Raw genomic sequence first — 23,136 nt, 5'->3', positions numbered from 1 at the left:
GTGCCACGCGTTCCGCGCGTCAGCTCCTGGGGCACGCACCTGGTCTGGGGGCGGCCGGCCCGTCCTGCAGGTCCAGTGAGGGGCCCGCGCCCTCGCCGGGCTGAGGGCCGTGCTGCCCGGGCCTGTGGCCCAGGAGGTGGTACTTGTAGATGTCCATCATCAGGAACTCGTTGAACTGCACGTGCTCGTGGCGCTTCAGGGGCGTGCCGTGGCTGGACCAGCTCAGCCGCTGGAGGTGGATGCACAGACACTGAGGGAGCTGCGGGCAAGACAGACCGGAGGCGGCCGAGTGTTGGGGGCGGGACCCAGCGAGTCCCCGAGAGCTAGGCCGACGAGGCGCGCGGCGCGGGCTCACCTTCCCTAGTTTCAGCTGCTTGACGAAGGTGGTCCTCTGGTGTTCCACCTTCTCCCCATTCGACGTCCCTTTGGCTTCGATCTGAAATGAAAGAGACCTGCCTCTGCAGAATTTCTGAAATGCAACATCTGTGAGGGCCGCGGGTGGGGCTGGTGTTCTGCTGCGTTCGGCTGGCCCTCGACCTGGACCCTGCTGAAGGAGCTCAGCCGCCCGGGGAATCGTGAGCTGTTCTCACTGTCTCAGTCGTCAAGTGACAATGACAGAGGGGGCCAGAGAGGTGAAGAAGTGACACTAGAACTTGGACATGGGCATGTCATCTGTTCTGTGTCTTCAAAGCTTCTGCTCCACGCGGTTCCCCTTCTTCAGAGGAAGAAACACAAATGCCTAGGGGAGTCGGGCAGGTAGGCGTCAGTATGGCAGGGCATGACATGGGGGGACAGGGGGGCATATGTGGGGGCAGAGTTTTCCTGTAAACATGTGGATGAAATAAAACTCATCCGGGAAAGAGGTCTGGTCCATGGGCTACCGATTTCCTAGCCAAGTTACATGGCTGTGGCTGAAAAGACCATCGGGGCATTGTCAGAAGGGCTCGCTGTGAGAGGTGCTGTATCATGACACACAGGCCCCGGCGGCGGGGGGGGCGGGGTTCCTGGGGGGCGACAGTGGGGGTGAGGGGCATACCTGCGTACAGTTGTCACATACGACATCCCGCACTGATTCTGATGAGATAAAGTGGTGAAGGCAGTGGTCCAGGGTCAGCGGGTGCCCCTGCAGCACCAGAAAACAAAATTCACAATTGCAACTTAAAGGAGAGCTACACCGAAACTACTCACAGATGGCAGAGAGAGCCAGAGCTTTATGTTTGCTTTTATGGGCAATAAAGCTTCACAGATACTGCTGGACGTTCCCCGAGCAAGCGTGGGGCTCAGGGCACCCTAAGATTGCCACTACGAGCGGATTCAAGGCTATGAGGACGCAACACTGCACAAACTTAAGGACTTCTACACTGTTTTAAATATCTTTGAATTTGAGGTTAACAGGCATGTGTGTGTGTAGATTCAAAAAAGCCAAAATTCTGGCAGCCAGAGAAAAACCATCCGCTCTCTTCTCCCCCCAAATCGGGCCACGGTACCACACGTGACAACTAAGGCGGTTCACCACGTGTCCGAGTGACGCACAGCACGTCAGCTACACAAAACACCTCAAAGCCCTTTTAGACTTAAAGGTCTCCAAGATAGACCCCAAATAAACCACCGCTCGATACATACCCACGTGGCAGCTGGGATACTCAGTGAAAGGCTATCGAAGGTATCGAATCGAACAGGACTCTGAAACAAACAGTGCAGAAAATCCAGAAAGGATGTAGGTTCAAGCCAGAGCTTTACAGACGGGAAGACACATGAAACAGTTTAATATTCAGGGGCCCCACGTTAACATGATGGGACCCAGTGTACTTACCCAGAGGCAAATTCTGTGACAGACCACCTTGTCAACCTTAACGGGTGCAGTAATGCAGAAGCACGGCTTGTAAGATAACTACAGAACACGCCTGACCCAGCAACGTAGGGGTTCTATCCTCGGGAAATAACCCTGAACAAAACTGCAAGGATGTTCATCGTAGCACAATGTGAATAGTTGAAATTTCTAGGGAATGATCAAATAAATTATATCGTGTCCACAGAATAGAACACTACGTGAAAAACGGTAGAGCAGAAGAATGTGTGAGTATACAGAAAGATAGAAAGATGTGCCTGTTACATAATTAGTTGCAAAAAAAAAAAAAACCCTAGATGATAAAATAGGGTAAGAATTCGTGCTTTTGGTGATGGCAGAGTAGCTTGGCTAGGCCAGCTGTCCTTGAGACAATACATATACGTTCTGGATCAAAACAAAGCACAGAGACTGGAGAGCTACCGCCAGCGCTGGGGAAACCGAGCTCTGCGGGGAGATCGCCACTGGCTGACTTGTTGCCGGGGGTGCTCCCCAGTCTATGCAGCGCAGGGCTGAGTGGCAAGTCTTACGGGACGCTGGGATCAGAGGCCTGCGTCCGGGGCCGGTACAGAGGCTGGGGGAAACCCCAGGAAGAGAGCAGCCACAGAGAGGAGGAGCCCCCGGAACAACGTCTAGACCCGGCCCGATTCCAAGGCACGCACATGACGTGTGCACACCCACGCCCAGACACACAGGGAAGCTCCAGGGGCCTAGCGAAAAGCAGGATTTAGAACCTGAGAACACCCAGCCGGGATTCTGCTGCCCGATGTGGGGAAGACAGTTTAGCTTTGAGCTCAGCCAAGTTAACCCACACACCGGAATAGAATTCATTTTTTAGGGAACTGTAACAGAATCCAAAGTGTCTACTACAAGTTAATATGCAATAAAAAATGACTAGACACACATTACAGAGAGAGATGAAAACGCGAGCCATGGCGAAGGATCCTACAATGACCTGGATACTGAAATGAGCACAAGGACCTTCATAACAACTATGACAAATATGCCCGGGACACAAAGGAGACAGTTATTCAGTCCTGGTGGAGGACGAAAGGGCGGTGTCGGCAGATAAACGGCAACTATGAAGAACCAAATAGAAATTATACAACCAAGAGCAACAATAACCAAAATGAAAAGCTGGCTGGACAAGCACATAAACTGAAGATGGAGAAGAGTCTGGGAACTCGAAGGTTAAGTCAACAGAAATTACCTAAGTTGACGGACAGGGAGGAAAAAGGCTGAAGAAGAGCGAACGAAGCCTCAGTGAGCTGTGGAACAGTACCAAGTGCACCAACAAGTAGAGAAAGGGGCATAACATTTGGGGGAAAAACAATGGCAAAAAAGGGCACAAATTTGGTGGAAAAAAGGTACAGATTTATGAAATGCAGCAAATTCCAAGCAAATACAAAGAAAACCACAGCTAGGCACAGCAGAGACAAACTGCCAAAACTCAAAAATAAAGAGAAAAACCCTGTAAGCGCGCAGAGAGACATGTACACTGTACATATAGAAGAAGGGCAGGAATGATGTCAACTTTGCATTAGAAAAAATGGAGGCCAGGGGCGCCTGGGCGGCTCAGTTGGTTAAGCGTCTGACTTCGGCTCAGATCATGATCTCATGGTTCGTGAGTTCGAGCCCCGCGTTGGGCTCTGTGCTGACGGCTCAGAGCCTGGAGCCTGCTTCAGATTCTGTGTCTCCCTCTCTCTCTACCCGTCCCCTGCTTGCACTGTCTCCCTCTCTCTTTCAAAAATAAACAAACATTAAAAAAAAATAAAAAGAAAAAAATGGAGGCCCGAAGACCACAGAACAACGCCTTCACAGAGGAGAACTGCAAAGAAACAAGGCATGCCTGGGGGCTGCCCCTTCCACACTTTGGGGGTTGGGGGCAGCCGGGAGAGAGCATGGAGGATGGAACCCTGCCCAGAGCTAGGAGACTGGGCCCTGGCTCTGCCAGTCTCTGAGGTCGGGATGTGTCTCACATCCTCAGGGGGCCCTGACTGGTAGGGTGGAGGGCATTCAGTGGGCAAGGGGGGAGGCAGGAGCTCAAATAGCAGCCTACACGGTTCGGCTCCGCCCCCAAAGGGATGATGTCACTCACATGCACCCACTTCCAGGCCTGTCTTCTTGCCTCAGTGGCCCCCACGTATCACCTCAGTAATTCTTTGTCTGATGCTCAAGTGTAATCTGCAGACTGCTTCAAACACCGCAGGTGGCCGTGGTAGGAGTGAGTAGATGCAAATCCGGCAGGGGCAGGCAGACTGGGGGGCGGGTGGGGGGGGGCGGCAGGAAGGGAGGACTCTGTTATCTAGAACAATTACGAGAAATTCACCAGCCACAGGTTGTGAGGCTCCTTCTGTCCCTGCTAGGTTGCTCAAGAAGTAATGCGTTTTCTTTCCTTTTTTTTTTTTAATGTTTGTTTATTTTTGAGAGAGAGCGTGTAGGAGGGGGGTAGAGAGAGAGGGGGACAGAAGTTCCTACGCAGGCTCTGCACTCACAGCAGTGAGCCTGATGCGGGGCCGGAACCCACGAACTGCGAGATCATGACCTGAGCCACCCAGGCGCGCCCCGGTAATGTGCTTTTTAGAGCTCATCAGCAAGGCACGGAGAGGCGCCACGGCGAAGCCTCCTTGAAGGCTTATTTCCCCTACTACTCTTCACCTAGACATTCCCCTTTCCCTTCCTTTCCCTGGCGTCGTGAGACAGCAAGTCAAACTGTGGAAGGCATCTGGACACAGGGTTGTCACATGCTGGAAGGGACACCAAGCAGTCCCATGTGCTCCGCCCGGCTGGTCTTCCCTTCCACACACTGAAATGACTTTTCGTGGTTATCCATTTCCTAATGAGCCACCGTGGCTGGAAACAGATGGGCCAAATTACTTCAGTCAGAAAAGCAAATGAATCCAATCAAATCAAACCAAACCAAACCAACAGCAACCCCAAATCTGTATCCAACAAAACTATTCTCGAAAAGAAAAGAAAAAGGCAAAACGGAAGCATTTTCATGTAAATGAAAACCAAATGAATTTGTTGCCAATAAACTTGTAAGATTGAAGGAATCTTTTTAGGCCAATGGGGAAAACCACCAGATGGACCTGGGTCTACAGAAAGGACCAAAGAACACTGAAAATGGTAACAGAAAACCTTTTTTCAAAAACTTCTTTTAATTAAACACATAAACTGCTTAAAGCAAAAATTATGACATTGTGGAGTTTAGAATATGCAGATGTAATATATATGACAAAAATACTACAAAAAATGGGGTAATGGAACTTTACTTTTCTAAGTTTCCTGTATTTTACGTGGAGTATATGAACTCTAAATAGACCATGGATGCATGAAAATTGCATGATGTAATTGCGCGCAGGTACGCACACACACACAGACACACACCCCAATGTAAAAAAGTAGAGCTAAAAGCCAACAGAGAAATTCAATGGAATACTCAGAAGTACTCAAATAACCCAAAGGAAAGCAGGAAAGGAGGCGTAGAGGAACAAAAAAGTTATTATATGAGACAAATAGTAAACAAATGGTAAACCAGCAGACTTAAGTCCAACCACATAAATACTTAGGTTTAAATGTAAATGGACTAAACACACTAATCAAAAGGCAAATTGTCAAACTAAACCCAGTTATATGCTGTCTACAAAAGCCACACTTTAAATACAAAGACAAAAATTAGGTAAAAATAAGAGGATAGATAGATAAATAGATAGATAATTAGAGAACAGAAGGAGATATCCTAAGAAACACTAGTTAGAAACTAACCGGACAAAACAGACTCCAAGACAAGGAGATAAAAAGGGACACTTTATCAGGACAGGAAGAGTCAACTCCTCATAATAGCCCACGTGCATATACTTTACAGCAAAGTCTCACAAGAAATTCTGCAAAAATAAAAGTAAAGAAAGAAAAAAAGACCCAGATAATCCTAGCAAATATTTAAGGAAGAAACAATACCAAGCTTAACCGAAGTCCTTCAGGAAACCGAGGAAGAAGGAACACTTCGCAGCTTATTTGATAAGTGTAGTGTAATCCTCACAAAACCTGACAGAAGACATCACAAGAAGACCCTGAGACCAATATTCCTAGTGAACATAGACACTAATCTCCTTTAGATAATATTAGCAAATCAAGTCCAGTAACATATGTAGAGAATATATCACAATAAAGCAGGATTTATTCCAGAAACACAGGCCTGGTTTAACGTTAGAAAAATCCATCACTGCAACTCACCATATTAAGAGAATAAAAGGAAAACATGATGCTGAGTGAAAGAAGCTAGTCACGAAGGACCACATACTGTATGGCTCCCTGTACATGAAATGTCCAGAAGAGGCAAAGCAATAGAGACAGAAGCAGGTCAGTGGTCACCAGGGGGCACAAGTGGGGGGGGGGGATAGAGACTAACTGCTAATGGTACAGGTGGTTTTCGGTGGGGGGATGAAAATATTCTAAAATGGATCAAGGTGAGAATTACGCATTTCTCTATGTATTTATGTCGGAAATTTTCCAAATAAAAAGTTATTTTAAAACATCAAAGCAAAACAAAAACAAAAACATCCCAAATGAGAATTTGTTGTGACTACCATCAGTATAGACCCAACCTTGAGACTTGAATTCCTGCCAATCCACAATGGGTCTGCGGCTGTTAGTACAGAACATACCACCCAAGGGTCAAATGACAGGTTGCCCCTGACCAAAGGGAGACAGTCAGTCCACTAAGTGTGAGGAACCCAGGCGATGACAAACACCATATGCCAATGTCAGTCCACACTCTCCAGATGCTTCACGGATCCTAACTTGCAAAACCCACACTAGAAAAGTATCAAGCACTGCGCCGCAGTTACCTGGTGCTCACAGTGCTTGCAGACCATGTTGCTCGTAAGTCTTCCATGGAACGGATGCTGGGATTTCCAGTGATTGGACGTGGGGTGAGGCGACCCTGGAACACAGAACACGTTTGATAGGCCACCTCTAGCCCTTTGGCACCAACCTCAAAACTCACCCTCCTTTTCAGTACATGGCAGAAACTCCCACTTTAGAAAAAAAAATGTTCCTGGGAAGTAAACTGGAATAGCTTTCCTTACCGACTTCCGTCAGAAAACCAACCCGTTCCCTTTCACAGGAGAATTTACACAGGTCCTTAAATGTGGTTTCCGTATAATGGGTATGGCCATGTTTAAAAAAGGAATTTGTGTTGAATACTGTATTTTCACAAACATTCGTTTTAAAATGTTTGAGAAGTCCAAAGATGGATACCACAAGTGAACATCCCAGAAAGTGAGATAAGCTTCTGAAAATCTTCAGAATAAGTTCTGAAAAACTGGGATTTTTTTTTTTTTTTTTTTTTGATAGGATGGGAGTTAGAGGAATAAACAGCATGGTGTTCTGGTCAGAAACACACACCCTAGACTCTGGCAACCCTGGGCTGGGTCCTGGCTTTGCTTCTCATTAGCTCTGTGACCCGGGAAGTCACCTCATCTCTGTGAGCCTCCTTTTGCTGGAAATGGAGACAATTATCACTCCATTAGCCCCATGATCATTCCATACACACAAAGGAATCAGTGTGTCTTTTTTTTCCCCTTAAGCTTAGGTCTTAAGAAAACAGTTTCCTTCTGAGGAGGACTGTGATCGTTGCTGCGGATATGACAGGTTCAGCTTTATTAAGTTCCTCGAATAAGATCAAGTCAAGAAGGTATAAAGGAAACCCCTGATTGAGGTGGAAATAAGTCCACTACTTTTGTGCGGAGCTGGAAACCGAGCACGGCCCTGGTATGAGGGAACAAGTCAAGACGGTCCAAGGGAGCAACGTAAAGCTGTTTGTATAACACAACCTCCTTTGCGAATACACACAGTTCACGCTGGGCTGGAGGTCACCGGAAAAAAAAAAACAACTATTTTTCTTCAACAGCAAATCACCATCACATCTCAAAAGTACCCATCTGCTGCGTTACAGTTCAAGGGGAATGATCACCTCTCGTGCGGCACGTTATCTGTTTAGGAGTTATCTCTGGCTGCTGCTGTAGGGAAAAAAGAAAAAAGAAGAGAGACTGAAGACCCCGCTGCAGTCCCTTTACCACCCTCACCCTCTGCTCCCACAGCTTCTCTGCTGGTGGCGCCACTCAGACCCGACTTTTAACAAGAGATCCTAAAAGCAGCCCTGATGATCCTCTCTGCTTGGCGACTGTGCCTAGTCATCAAATGCAATCAAAACACATTTCCTCCCTCTGGAATATTCTCTCCCACCCCCTTACTAGTTAACTTTTATCAACTCCCTAATATTTATAATGTTCCAGGAAAATAAGGATTCGTTAAGCGTTCCTATGCTTCCTCATTCCCTAGATTACATGTTGGGGGGTGGGGTGGGGGGATACCTTTTCTTCTCAAAGCCAACATGAATCGCAGTAATGAATCATTTTAAAGAGCATTGATACCCTAACCAAAGTCATCAATTGTAAAGTTTACAGCTTAAGACAATCCCCCAGCCCTTCTCCCACTCGTGATTTTTATTAAGACTTTTTTTTTGACAGAGAGCATGTGCATGTACAAGGGGAGGGGCAGAGGGAGACGGAGAATCCCAAGCAGGCTCCAGGCCCAGCGCAGAGCCCAACGCAGGGCTCGATCCCACAACTGTGACATCATGACCTGAGCCAGTATCAAGAGCTGGATGCTTAACCGACTGAGCCACCCAGGCGCCCTGAGACCTACTTTTGACTTTAAAGTGGTACAAAGATGACCCTTGTGTTCCCTATACCTATTAAATCTGCACGAACCACACACACGTATTGTAAGTGTGAATGGCTCACCTCCAGGGAATGCACGTCAAACAAATGTGTGACTCGGGGCTGCCGGTCCCGCTCATCTTCCAGCGACGAGGTAATGACGTGGAATAACTCGTGGGCATCCTGTCAAGGCCAAAGCAGCTTCAGAGAGGCCCAAGGAGGTGGGGCCGCATCAGAACCCCACTAGGTGCACCTGCAGCTAATGGGGCAGGATTTGCCTTCCACCTTCCCAAGGTTCAGCCCACTGACTTACATCCCAGACACTTTCACAGTAAAGGCCCTCAACTAAGGGGCTCAAGGGGAGAGAGGGAAGGCAAGCTCGGGGCGCGGGGCTGCCTTCACACCACCGTCTCTCAGCCTGTCTCAGCTTTGTCAACATGGCCCTGACCTCTGCTCTGCCTACTTTTTTTGTTATTATGGTAAAATATACACATTACATAAAAGTTACCGCTTTAACCATTTTGAAGTGTACATTTCTGTAGGGTTAAGTACCTTGTGTCACCGTCAGCATGGCCCATCCTCTGAACTCTCCCAGCTTCTCTAACTGAAATTCTGTCCCCATCAAACACCGGCTCCCTGCTCCTCCATCCCCGGGCCTGGGCCACCATTCCATTCTTATTCTCTAAGAATCTGGCCACTTTCGAAAACCCACACAAGGAATCACACAGTATTTATCCTTCTGTGACCAGCTTACTGCACTCAGCACAATGTCCTCGAGGCCCGTCCACGCTGTAGCCCGGGTCACAATTTCCTTCCTCTTTCCCCATCTCAGGCCTGTCCTTGGCGCTCCCGCCTGAGCAGCTGGCCCACATCTTCACACAGGGCCCCCTGCTGAAAAGGCACCTGCTCGAGGAGACCCTCCCTCAAGGGCTCTCCCTGACTCAACCCTCCCCCCCCAGCCAGGGCAGCAGCGTCCTCTACCCGACACACACCCCAAATCCCAGAGGACTCTGCCTCCCTGCCCCCGAGGCAGGCCACCCCGGCCCAGATGTCTGTAACGGCCTCTCCACTTCCTTCTCTGCTCCCTGGGCCGCACTCCGGCCCCTGGGTCCAGCATGTCCCGTTCACACGTAAACCAGGTCACAGCAGGTGCTGTACGAAGCCACCAGTGGTCCCCGACCGCACACCGAGTAGAAACCCAACTCCGGCCCAGGGCACCCGGGGCCCAGCACAACTCGCTCCCGGCCACCGTCTGCATGCCCCCCCCCCCACCCCCACCCTGCAGCTGCCGCTGGCCCCAGCCACACCGACCTCCGGACCCTTTCGCCCTGCATGGTCCTGTCTGGGGCATTCTGCACCCAGCTCGTCAAAGGACTCACTTCTCTCCAGACTTCAGGTCTCAGCAACAATCTCGGGTCTCCGGAAGAGCCTTCCCTACCTGAAGGAGTCCCCCTGGCCCCCCTTTTGTCTCCCCGCCAGCTCCAGGCCCCAGACACTCACACTGTCACTGTCACATCAGCACGCTTATCTTCTGGTTGGCACATCTTGAAATGACCTCTATACAGTCCACAGAAACCTGCAAGCCACATTTGCGCTACACCCCCCTCCCCCCCCCGCCCCCAAGGGCAGAAGAGGGCCTCAGAGAACAGACCTTACTAAACTGGCTCTGTGCCCTCGGGCAGGTGTGTGTACACCTTTGAACCTCAGTTATCTGTAAAATGGNCCCCCGCCCCCAAGGGCCCTGCCCGAGGCAGGCGTTCAGTAGGTGTTTGCTGCAGGGGACGACCCACAGGAATCTACTCCTGCAATCCTTACTGCACCGTATGCCAGCTAACATGGAAGCAAATTAAAAATAAATATTTGTTGCATGTATAAAGGAAGCCCCTCCTAGGCTACGGATGGCAGTGATGGAGACAGAGCTAAATAAGGCAAGGTCCTTGAAGTCCGCACAACCTGGGGTGGATGCGGCAGCCGGGCTGCTAATTAGTGACAGTGCCCCGGCCTGAAGGGGCCCAGCTCTTCCCAGGTGGCTCACAAACAAGGTGCCTGGGCCAAGCCCTGAAGCTGCAGCAGGGGTTCGCCAGGGAGAAAGGTCTCAGGACAGGATGCAGTGAGACGCAGCCCTGTCTCGGCGAGCCACAGAGCTGTGTGGCCTCAAGAAGGGACAGTATCGCAGTCTAGGGTAGGGCTCCGGTACGTGCTTTAGCACCAGGTGGGCTCGGATCCTGGCTCCGCCACTCAGATAGCTTTGTGACTTTGGGCAAGTCACTTTGCTCCTCTGAACCTCAGTGTTCTCGTCTGCAAGATGGGGACGATGACAGTGAGTCCTGACAGGGGTGTTGTCAGGATTAAATCAGAAGACTCAAAGGAGGCAAGCACCTGGCCCAGTACATGCGCCACAGCTCCGGCCCTGGACCCCGAAAAGTGGTCCATGGTACGAGTCTGCCGCTGCTTGACTCGGTCAGAACCACGGAGACGCGGACGGGCCCTGGGCCAGTAGCTCGGCTGCCTCCAGAGAGCGAGAGGCCGGCGGGCTGCCATGTGTGCCTCCTTCCTACACACATGACTGCATCACGTGGCTCAGGGACAGCTACGGGGTGAGTGTCTAACAGGGCTGAAGCTGTTAGAAACACAGCCAAGGAGTAACTGGGACTTTCGGTGGGACCTTGACAGACAAGCAGGACTTAGAAAAGGTATCTGATGTCCTTGGGACAGATTCGTGGTCATTCTCTTGGACTAGAGAGAGGAAAATGCAGCTAAGCCATGCCAGTTACCAGAGGAGGAATTAGTAAGAATTTTCTAAATGGAAAAACATTTCAACGTACAAGGGATTCGAGATGAATCCCAAGAAAGTAGAACCATCAACATCCGGTTTACAAAGTAACGCCTGCACAGCTTTGGACAGAACTGGAGACAGAGGCAGTCTTTAAAAACAAGGGGGGCTGGGAAGCCTTCCCACTGCACTTTTCAGCGTGGTTTTTTTTTTAATGTTTTATTTATTTTTGAGACAGAGAGAGAAACAGCTTGAGTAGGGGAGGGTCAGAGAGAGAAGGAGACACAGAATCTGAAGCAGGCTCCAGGCTCTGAGCTGTCAGCACAGAGCCCGATGCAGGGCTCAAACCCACGAACTGTGAGATCATGACCTGAGCCGAAGTCAGATGCTTAACCAACTGAGCCACCCAGGAGCCCCTTCAGTGTTTTTAAATGCATTTCACTCCCGTCCCTCCCCTCGGGGACCCAAAGGGTGTCTCCCATTTCTCAGGTCCACTGTCTGGATGGTAGGCACAAGAAGCCCACACAAAGCTGGTCCCCAGACCGCCATGGACAGGTGGCCGGGGAGGGTGTACCAGCGCATCACCCAAGGGGATGGGGTGGGGTCAGGACCTAAAGAGACAGTGACCTGCAGTTGTGGGAAAGGGGTACGAGTGGCTGGAATAAGGCCCTGGGGTCGCATAGGACAGATGCTCAAGGTCTGGGGCCACTTCAATTCATCTAGCCTCTAAAACTGGATTTTTTTTTAAATGAGGGTGTGGTTCAAAAAAGGGTCTCACCTGAACCTCTAATCCCAAAAGGTAAAGCCACCCATCTCACTCTCGAAGACCCAGGTGGCCCTAGCACCCAATGACACGCAAAGTCACTCCAGAACAAAAAAGAGGCTCGCTCTTTGCCGACGGTGTGTCTCTGCCCTATCCTGCTGACCTTTCGCCCGCTGGGTAAAACACACACACACACACACACAAAACCGCTGTGTTTCTTCTCTGATCACGAGAATGGGAACAAGGCTCATGATCTGGTCCCAGGATGCTAAGGCGAGGCTAGAACGCCACAGAATCATGCACTCAGGCCAGTCAAGTGCAAGGTCAATACCGGCATTTATGCTTCGTGCCTTAGCAACGAGGCTGGTTTCCAGCCATCAGTGCGAGCTCAGGCCCCGGCGGGGTCGTGGGCTGGGTGGGGTGTTCACCTGTTCTTCAAATGAGGAGATCTGCCATCTGTACATTCTCAGGACATCCAGCAAGCAGCTTGCGTCTAAGACCTCATCGTCGGTAACTTCTTGGCAGGACAGAGCTGGAAGCCAGAAAGGTGACGCAGTTAGTACATTCATCAGCCTGACAACAAGCCAGGAAGCCTGCCCTGGTTTGTTGTATAACGGATCAACGCTAATTAGGCATCTCACTGTAAAATCCCCCTTGGATTGTGGTTCTTTCATTATTCCTCTGTGCAGCCTCAACCAATGCATAGAGGGCTGTTAGGCACTGCATTTTGCCACACGAATGTAATCTATCATGAGGCTGTAGCATTTAAATGAAGGAACTGATTTCGGCTATTTGAATCATCATCATCAAAATGAATCGTTGCACGAGTCCTACTGAATGAAATGATTTTAACTCCCAACTCTGAGGGTGGGAGGCTGCTTAAGCCTTCATCTAGTCCAACCCGCACACAGTGCTTAACTCCCCCACACAGGACTCTCTCCAGGGCCACGGGGCCTTCACTTGAATCTGTCTGCACCGGAGTTTCTGGGTAGCACGGGACAAGCCCTACGTGGCAGCCTGAAAGGGTCTGCTGAGTAGTTCACTTCTCAGTCACACGTAGGACCGAGCCTAACAAAGACGAACGTGTGACGGGCCCACGAGCTTATACTGTAATTACAGCCAGATCAGCTTTGGCCAGCTTTCTCCGTAGGGGGCCCGACAGCAGGCTCTGCAGCAACTGCTCAACTCTGCTGCTGTGGCATCGAGGCGGCCAGACCGCAAGTAAGTGGGCATGGCTGTTTGAATAAAACTTTATCTACAAAAATAGGCAGAAGGGCAGATTTGACCCACGGGCCAGAGTTCGCAGGTTCCTGAGACTGACAGCCCCCTTCCGTCGCACACGTCACTGGCCCAGGGCTGCCAGAGTGTGGGGATGACAACACGGGGGCTGCCACCTGCAGGCAGTCCCCGAGGTCAGCTAAGTCCAGATCACTGAGGCCAGCCTGCTTCTTCTCTTTGATTTGCAGCCGGTGAACTGGAGCGAGTCCTTCGAATACCTGAGGCTCTGACTGAGGAGCCTGAACGTGGTGGGGACTTTGGGGGCGGTAGCCTCTGGAGAAGCAGCACCGGGGAGCCAGTGCTGAGTCCCGAGGCTCAAGGCTCATCTTAGCAGTGCAGACACACCCCGGTGTCACCCCTTTACCCTCCGGAACAAAGGACACCCACTAGAACTGAAGCCACACCTCCTTCCCCATACGCCCCTCAGGCAGCCTGTGGGGTAGCTTTTTCCTCTAAGGAAAATTCTCATGTCTCCTTTAGCCTAATCTTGCTTAAAATCCTGTGAGGTGATTTGGCAATATCTACTAAGTTTCCGGTCCTACGATTCACGTGCCAGCAGTCTGACTTTCTCAAGATCCACTGCAGGCAAACAGGCCCGTGGGCACCAGGGACAGACACAAGAGCATTCCCTGTGGCCTGCCTACCACAACATGGCACCGGAAGCCAATCCTGACGTTCTGGATACAGCACATTTGTGAGAGCGAATGAGGTTTGCAAACCACATATCTGATGAGGGACTGATGTCCAGAATGTATTAAAAGCTCCCAAAACTCAACAACAGCAAAAGCACAGACAACCCAATTCAAAAACGGACAAGGGACTTGAATAGCCATTTATAAAACAAACAAAACAACTATCCAAATGGCCAGAAACACATGAAAATTTATGCACAACATCGCTCATCAGTAGGGAAATGCCAACCTTTAAAACCACAGTGGGGCACGTTGGTGGCTCAGTTGGTTAAACATCCAACTTTGGCTCAGGTCTCATGGTCGTGGGTTTGAGCCCTGCGTCAGGCTCTGTGCTGACAGCTCAGAGCCTGGAGCCCTGTTTCAGATTCTGTGTCTCCCTCTCTCTCTGACCCCTGTTCACGCTGTTTCTCTCTCTCAGAAATTTAAAAAAAAAAAAAAAAAAAAAAACCACTGGGGCACCTGGGTGGCTCAGTCAGTTAAGCGTCCGACTTCAGCTCAGGTCATGATCTCACAGTTCGTAGGTTCGAGCCCCACATCAGGCTGTGCTGACAGCTAGCTCAGAGCCTGGAGTCTGCTTTGGATTCTGTGTCTCCCTCTCTCTCTGATCCTCCCCTGCTCACGCTGCCTCTCTCTCAGAAATAAATAAATAAATAAATAAACAAACAAACAAACCACCACAGTGAGCAATCACATCACACCCATCATGGCTTCTATCAAGCAGACAGACAGTAACAAGTGTTGGCGAGGCCACACCGGGACCCTCTGCACACCTGTGGGTGTGAATGCAGACTGGCGCGGCTGCTATGGAAAACAGTAGAGCGACTTCGCCCCAAAATGAAACAGAACTACCATTTGGTCCCACAACCCCATGTGCAGCTGCACAACCAAAAGGACGAAAGCAGGGACACGAGTAGATATTTGTACATCACGTTCATGGCAGTATCATTCACAAGAGCCAGAGGTGGAAATCACCCAAATGCCCCCTGACTTGTGAGCGGATAAACAAAATGTGGTACAGGCATACAGTGGAGCATTCTGACATGTGCCACAATAGGGGTGAACCTCAAGGACATGATGCCGAGAGAAACAAGCCAGACACATGGGCAAATTGTGTATGAGATGCAGGGTCGAAGTCACAGGGAGTAGAACAGTGGTTTCAGCGTATGGGGACAGGCGAATGGGAAGTCACCACTTAAGGGGACGATGGGAAAGGTCTGGTGTGAAGATGGGGGTGGCTGCACGGCAATGTGAATGCACACGGTGCTGCACAAGCGTGCCCCTGAACGTGGTTCAGCTGGTACATTTTATGCCATGCATATCTTGCCACAATTTTTAAAAACTGGGCAACAAAGGGGTGCCTGGGTGGCTCGGTCAGTTAAGCGTCCGCCTTGATTTGGTCTCCAGTAATGATCTCATAGTATGCAGGTTTGAGCCCCACATTGGGCTCCACACGGCTAGGGCAGAGCCTGCTTGGGATTCTCTCTCTCTGTCTCTTCCCAGATCTCTCTTTCTCAAAATGAATAAATGAAAAAAAAACTTTTATTACCAAAAAAAAAAAAAAAACCCCCCTGGGCAATGGAAATCAGCAAACAAGCCACAGAAGATGTAAGACCAATAAACTCACAAAAAGAGAAAAGAAATGAAGGAGGTAAAGCTATACGTAGGCACACGGACAGTTCTCCAACACGCATTATACTATTTGGTTATAAAAAAACATAAAACTATACGTTACTTTTGTGGGTACTTGAAAACATATTTAAATGCATAGAAAACAGTCTGGAAGGATACACTTATGTTTTACTCTGCGAAGAAAGGAGGAGAACAGGATTGGGGCAATGACAAAGGGAGCTGTGGCCGTACGTAACGATTTAATTTTTTACCACTGGAAGAAATTATTTTCAAACTGCCTGTTATACAGAAGAGCAGATCTCGCTTTCTGGGTCAGGCTGGGCTCACCAGGGACAACACCCCAGTGAAGCAACAGTGAGCCGACTGCTTTTTAAAATCCAATTTCTTCCTGGCTGTGAGAGTAATAGGTGCTTACTGCTGAAGGCTTTAGAAATACGGTTGTTTTTGTTTTGTCTTAATGTTCCCAGACTATCAATCATATAAGACCAGTGTGGCCCGTCCAGCCTTTATCTGTGGAAAGTTCTGCTTTGCTGAAGTCAAATTACATCATATTTTGAACACTGATCTTTTAAACTTAGTATTATCATCTATGCCTCTCCCAAATTAAAAAACATTACATACAATACAAAATTTCATAAAGATGATGCAGGGGCGCCTGGGTGGCTCAGTCAGTTAAGCGTCCGACTTTGGCTCATGTCATGATCTCACAGTTCCTGGGTTCAAGCCCCACGTCGGGCTCTCTGCTGACAGCTCAGAGCCTGGAGCCTGCTTTAGATTCTGTGTCTCCCTCTCTCTCTGACCCTCCCCTGCTCACACTCTCTCTCTCTCTCAGAAATAAATAAAAACATTAAAAAAAGAATTAAAAAAAAAAAAAAGAAAGCTGGCTTAGAAAAGAACTTGGATCGGCGCATTCTTAAAACCTTTACCAAAGCTGCACACATGTGACTCCCCACGCTCGCCATTCCTAAACCAGTTTGTTCTTAGAACTCCGTTTCAGGCTAGTGCAGCTCACGGCCAACAGAATTACCAGGGCAAATGGTAGTGAAGATTTTGCAAGCCATCGCCGTGCGGTTCCAAGCCACCTTCCATAAAGTTTGCCCTACATCACGCCACCGCCAGCATGTTTGAACGTGTCATCCATCAGCACCGCAGATTCGTTTTTCAGTCTCTGCTGACAAGCAAAACCACGATAACCCCACCAGTATGTTATTCATATTTCTCTGATAATGGCCAAGGTGAATATTTGAGCATCTGTTAGATACGCTGTGTATCTACCCAAGTACAATCTGTACTATTTCTTTTGTAAATTACCTTATTTCTTAGGCTAAAACACTTCTTTTCTTCCAACTTTAATAAACCAGAGTACCTCTTACAATCAAAATGCTTAAGGGGCAGTGGATTTGTTTTCTTCCCTAAAAAGGCTATTAACAAACTGACAATATTTAAAATAAATGGTTACATCTTTAATTAAAAAAAAAAAAAAAGCCGTTTGAATCTACTGGACCCTCCTTGTTTTGCTTTTGCCATTAATGATCTGTGTGATCTTTTTTCACACAAAGGCTCTTAACCCTTTGCCTGTCATCTGGGCGCACAATCCCTTTAAATTTCAAGAGGCGCACAATCCCTACTAAGTTCCCAGCTCAATACCTTTGAGCAGGTGCAGCAGGGTTAAGGATAGATACTGGTGTGCGGGGGGCTCCTGCTGGTCCCGGGTGTACTGGGTGGTGAACTCCTCCAGCCACTTGATGAAGGCGGGGCAGGCAGATAAGCCCTGCAGCAGCGAGTTCATGAAGCAGGTGTTCCCCAGGTTGACCAGGCCGGGCACCAGCCCTGAAAAAGTCGGGGGAGGAAGAGGAAAGCACATCACGTTGGACCAGCTCTTTTTGTCTCTCCCGTTCAGGGAGCCAGACTTTCTGCTCCGTGGCCTGGAATTTGAAATCCCAACCTCACCAAGTGCTTGTCCACAGACATCGGGGGGCCAGGCCTTCTCTCCATGCCGAGGCCCGGCCCTAGTCCGGCTCCTCCGGGAGCCTGTGAGTGACAGAAGGAGCCCCACCCCCACCCCCCCGTCACGCGGCACGTCTGCAGGCCACCACTGTGTCTGGCACCGTTGGGTAATGTCGAGTGTACAGAAACACTGAGTGGCCACATCTCTCTCTGTCTCCCCTTCTTTCTCTCCTTTGATAAGAAAGCAACGTTTCTCAGAAGAAAACAATTGCTTGCTTGTTGCTCTCCAAGACAATGATTTTGTTCTTAGAATCAGTGGGAAAGACAGCACCAGGGCAACTGTGATCAGTCTTTCTGCAGAGACATCAACAAAGCCGGACCTGCTTCCCTCTTCGGCTGACACTTTTTTAAAAGACCCTTTTTTTTAAATATAAGTTTGCAAACGTGCGCAGAAGAAGAGGGGATATAAAGAACTCTCATCAGAAGCAGCCCCAGATTTCACAATGATCAACACTTCGCTACATCTATCCCTTTTTTGTTTGCTGACTTTTAATCAACATAATGAAGATAGCATTTTCAAAAGGGAGTGTTTTTTTTTCAATAAGAGAATTTTGCATTAAAGACACGAATTTGGAACGTTTACCCATGACTAGCAGCTGGTCAGTGAGCCCACAAAAGCGTCACACACTGAGCAGCGCAAGGGCCGTGATAAGGGGAACAGCCACATGAACTTGTTCATCACAAGCATGTCTCAAACTCAAGACTTTAGAGGGGGTGACACAGAAATCTTTTCACTACAGGGTCTATGATAATGAGTCATTAAGATGAACTTCTGGGGCGCCTGGGTGGCTCAGTCGGTTAAGTGCCCAACTTTGGCTCAGGTCATGATCTCACGGTTCGTGTGTTCAAGCCCCACATCGGGCTCTGTGCTGACAGCTCAGAGCCTGGAGCCTGCTTCTGATTCTGTGTCTCCCTCTCTCTCTGACCCTCTCCTGCTTACGCTCACTCTCTCTCAGAAATAAATTAAAAAATAAAATAAAATAAAATAAAAAAATAAAAAAGACGAACTTCTGTTTAAAAGAAAGTCCTGTTCAGAAACTGAAGATAGATGAGAACAACGAAATAAAAAAAAACCCTCCCTTTTTTGTACTGTTTTGGGACAGTAAGGGCTGGGGTCAAGTCCATAGACTAGGATGCAATGCCCTCATTCTTACCTTTTCTACGCTTCTTTCTTTCTGTAATGGGACCCCAAATCACATAGATTCCCGCGGCAAGAGCAGCAGCAATCCCCCCGATGACACCCCAGTTCTTCATGACTTTATATCTAAAAGAGAGAATAGGTTTACTGTCTTCCCTCATCATGAACACAATACACATAAATACAGATACAAGTACACAGAAATAACATTTCACCAAATTAACCGAATGACCCACCAAACACCTAATTTTCAAGTTGAAGTAATAATACAGTTAGGATTATGTCTGGAAAACCAACACGTTTAGACATCAGGATTTAAAACCAAAGTCAGCGCACAGAAGCCCCGTCTCCCTGAGGGGGGAAGCCAAGGTTCTCCCCTTATTCTGTCTCCCATGTTGCTGTCACGCTGGCCACCTCAGGGCCTTTGCACTGCTCCTCACTCTGGCTAGAATGCTCTCCCCACGGATCACTGCATGGCTCTCTCTCACCTCCCCTTCTTTTTTTTTTCTTTCTTTTTTTAATGTTTATTTATTTTTGAAAGAGACAAAGCACAAGCGAAGGAGGGGCAGAGAGAGAGAGGGAGACACAGAATCCAAAACAGGCTCCAGGCTCTGAGCTGTCAGCACAGAGCCTAACCCAGGGCTTACACAGAGCTGTGAGATCATGATGCAGGGCTTGAAATGAAGAGCCATGAGATCATGACCTGGGCCAAAGTAGGACACTTCACCAACTGAGCCACCCAGGTGCCCCCTCCCCTTCCCCTCTAACCAACAATTAGAACCTGGTTCCTTTCACCCGGTTCTGCTTGTCCTTGTTACCACCTTCTAACGTAGCATTCACCCATTAACTAGGGCTACTGTCTGTCTCCCCCCCGGAACAGCAGCGATCTTTATCTGCTTTACTCACTGACTTATCCCCAGTCTCTAGATCATGCCTGGCAACCAACAGGTTCCTAATAATATTTACTGAATGACTGGACACTGGAGAAAACATATAGAAATATGAAATAGGGAAGGGGCATACTATATATAGCATAACTGATCTACTAAACATTTACTAAATCAAAAATTTCTTAATTTGAGGCTTGACTTAAACACTGAAGTTGTTTTACTACAAATGAAGACATTTCAGCAATTTAAAACACTGTTTTTAGGCAAAGTTATGTTTTCCACCAAATAAGACAAACTCTGTGTGTATGTGTGTGTGTATATATATATATATACATACATGCAACATATGCTGGTATCTATGTGTTAGATATGCGTATATGTGTGTGTGATATATTCCTATGCCAATATTCGGCTCATGTGAATATTGTTTTGAGCTCAGCTCAGTCAACACTAACTCAGTGAAGAGTCACTACTGACACGGGTAACTCTGTCTACAACTACCAACATCCTCCTAAGGTCATAATTAATGTGATATATAACTGATAACGAAATTCTGAATAAATCTTTGTTCTCCCAAAACAGAGTCCATAGAACGTGCACAGAACTTGGTTGAGAAAGGGGAGTTGCGGTTCTGAGGCCCAGAAGGCATCGCTCCTGCAGCAGAGGGGACCCCCAAAGTATCCTGAGGCCTTCTCTGCACCTGAGGCGTGGCCATAAGCCTGGCCGCCATGGGGACGGGGTTTTGCCCGGCATCCTGCAGAAGCATTGCTGCATCTTACCAGACAGGAATACAGAGACAGAGAGTGAGTCGGGGAGGGGCAGAGACAGAGAGAGACATGGAATCTGAAGCAGGCTCCAAGCTGGCAGCACAGAGCCTGACGCGGGGCTCGAACCTATGAACTGTGGGATCATGACCTGAGCTGAAGTCGGGCGCTCAACCGACTGAGCCCCCTAGGTGCCCTGATATGTTAGGTTTTTTAAGAAGTTAAGATTCATCTACAGTTGATGAAACATTTCTTGCTATCAAATAAATTTTATAGTAATTTTGTAGCCAAAAAAAGAAAGGGGAGTTGTATTAATCTAATTCAATTCTGGCTCTTCTATTCTTTAGGGCATCATTCCACTTTCTCGACCTCAGTTCTGTCACCTGTGCAATGGGCACAACCATGAGACCTAGCTCACAGAGTTCTCAGAATCAAACAAGCACTGGTGCACAGGATGCTCAGTAAGGGCTTGGGGAGCCCAGGTGGCTCAGTCGGTTAAGCATCTGACTCTTGACAGCAGCTCAGATCATGATCTCGCGGCTGTGAGATCGGGCCGCACGTCAGACTCCGCGCTGAGCACGGAGCCTGCTTGTGATTCTCTCTTTCTGCCCCTCCCACACTCATGGGCTCTCTCTCTCTCTCATGGGCTCTCTCTCTCTCTCTCTCTCTCTCTCTCTCAAAATAAATAAGAAAACATTAAAAAAACCCAGAGGGCTTAATAAATGTTAGCTGCTACAATTGTTAAGTATTACAATCTCAATTTCATTTGTGAAAGTTATTCTTGAATTTCTTAGTGCACTGCTGCGCTGACTTCCACACAACAGGTGTGTTAATGGAAGTGCCTGGAAAGGTTAAAAAGAGCCGTCACCGAAATTCCAAAGCACTTGATAAGTGCTTTAAATTTTTTTTAATGTTTACTTATTTTTGTGAGAGAGACAGAGCGTGAGCAGGGGAGGGACAGAGAGAGAGGGAGACACAGAATCGGAAGCAGGCTCCAGGCTCTGAGCTAGTTGTCAGCACAGAGGCCGACACGGGGACTAGAACCAGGAGCTGTGAGATCATGACCTGAGCCAAAGTCAGATGCTTAATCAACTGAGCCACCCAGGCGCCCCTAACAGAACACTAATATTTAGGGGTGCATACTCTATGCCGGGCACTGTGATAATCTTATCTCATCCTGGGAACAATCCCACAGAGGTAGCTTCTATGATCATCTCCATGTTCTCGGGTGAGGAAACCACGAGACGGAGCCAGCTTGGTCGAAGTGAGAGGGGCAGCATGACTCTGAGCGCAGGCCTGTTGGGCTGCCGGGTCTGTGCTGGAAGCCACAGCCCTCCTGAGGGGCCCTGAAGGGCACGGCCACGAAGGAATGGGAGGCGGGCTTGCCCAGGTCCTCGGCAGGGTATGGACAAAACCCCCGGGGGTCAAGGGTGACTCCGGAAACCCCATTCCTCTGCAAAATGACAACACAAGGACAGGAGTGGGGTCTGGGGGTTAGAAGACCTGTCTTCTCCCTCCAGCTCTACTGTGAGGTCAGCTGCAGGCAAAGCAGAATGGATGCTTGGTTCCCATCCAGGGAATGGGGGCGCTGGCCTGGACCGCCGCTGAGGGCTCCGGGCCCGGGAATAAGCAGCTCTCTAGGCCTGCTCCAGTTCCAGAGGAAGGAAGCTGAGATAGGCAACAGGTCTCAGTCCCTCAGGGTCAGTAACGGGGGCGCAGTGCCCAGCTCTCAGGCCTGGAGCTGGCCTGGAGCCTGTGGGAGGGTGACTCAGAGAAGGGACACAGGGACCCTGACCAGGACTGGGGGACCTATACGAGTGGGGTTCCTCGCAGGGCTGGGGGACCATAACACGAATGGAACCCTTTGCAGGTTAAGGGGGCGCTGATCGTTCCAGGGACTCTCGCAAGATAGAGACTCACTAATAAGATTGAGAATAAGGGATCCCTGGCTTAATTAGGGGGGTGGGGAGGTGGGGCAGGGCAGGAATAGGGGTACTGACAACATGGGGCAAGCCCCGGGGTGCTTTGCAGGGCTGCGAGCACCGAGGCGGGATAGGGGAGCGCGGGCAGGTCAGGAACTGACATGGCTGGGGGGTTCATAAGGATTGGGGGTACCCCTGAAAGGATTAGGGGGTCCCCGGAAGGCCTGCGAGGCACGGAGAGGTCTGAGGGGCACTGACAGAATTCGGGGCTTTGACGAGCCCGAGGGTGTGTGGCAGTTCTGGGGACAAGGACAGGACTGGAGGAGGCACCGGCGGGCGGGGACGGGGGGGCAGGGCACCGAGAGGATTTGGGGCGCTGGCAGAACTGGCGTTGCCGAACAACCTGAGGCCCTAGAGGCCCATCCCTCGTCCCGCCTCGGGGGCCTGGGTCTCGTACCGAGCCCGATGCAGAAACCTCCAGAACGCTCGCTCTGGCCCTGGGGACGCTGCCAGGCCCGCGAAAAGACCGCCGCAGGCCCAGGCTGGGGACCCCGGCCCCGGCCTCTCCGGCCGCCCCGCCCCCCCAAGGCTCACCTGACTGCCGCTCCGGTCCGCAGGAAGCGCTGGATGGCCCTGTCGGCCGCGGTCATCGCCGCCTGGGCTCGGGAGCTCAGCATCGCGGCCGCGCTGGAGACCTGCCGCCGCCCCC

At 49.6% G+C, this 23,136-nt stretch overlaps 1 protein-coding gene across 3 annotated transcripts in view; it reads right to left on the bottom strand.

Moving 5' to 3' along the window:
- Window positions 1-23,136, bottom strand: part of USP30 (ubiquitin specific peptidase 30) — a 27,206-nt gene extending 4,070 nt beyond the window's left edge. The window contains exons 1-11 of one of the 3 annotated variants that reach the window (XM_039234861.1): window positions 23,022-23,136; window positions 18,868-18,977; window positions 17,354-17,536; window positions 12,536-12,639; window positions 8,656-8,754; window positions 7,824-7,869; window positions 6,697-6,791; window positions 1,624-1,683; window positions 1,037-1,123; window positions 356-436; window positions 40-259 (exon numbers count right to left, since the gene is read on the bottom strand). In XM_039234861.1, coding sequence (XP_039090792.1) covers window positions 40-259; window positions 356-436; window positions 1,037-1,123; window positions 1,624-1,683; window positions 6,697-6,791; window positions 7,824-7,869; window positions 8,656-8,754; window positions 12,536-12,639; window positions 17,354-17,536; window positions 18,868-18,977; window positions 23,022-23,104 — 1,168 coding nt within the window. In that variant the 5' untranslated portion in view covers window positions 23,105-23,136. The remainder of the gene's footprint in view (window positions 1-39; window positions 260-355; window positions 437-1,036; window positions 1,124-1,623; window positions 1,684-6,696; window positions 6,792-7,823; window positions 7,870-8,655; window positions 8,755-12,535; window positions 12,640-17,353; window positions 17,537-18,867; window positions 18,978-23,021) is intronic. The other 2 variants (XM_039234927.1, XM_039235006.1) reach the window with 2 other exon arrangements.

This window comes from Hyaena hyaena, unplaced genomic scaffold (genome assembly GCF_003009895.1).
Source record: "Hyaena hyaena isolate Hyena2069 unplaced genomic scaffold, ASM300989v1 scaffold_0, whole genome shotgun sequence".
In the NCBI taxonomy this organism is placed as follows: domain Eukaryota; kingdom Metazoa; phylum Chordata; class Mammalia; order Carnivora; family Hyaenidae; genus Hyaena; species Hyaena hyaena.
Note: the sequence above shows the minus strand (reverse complement) of the source record. Positions and strands in the feature narration are given on the sequence as shown.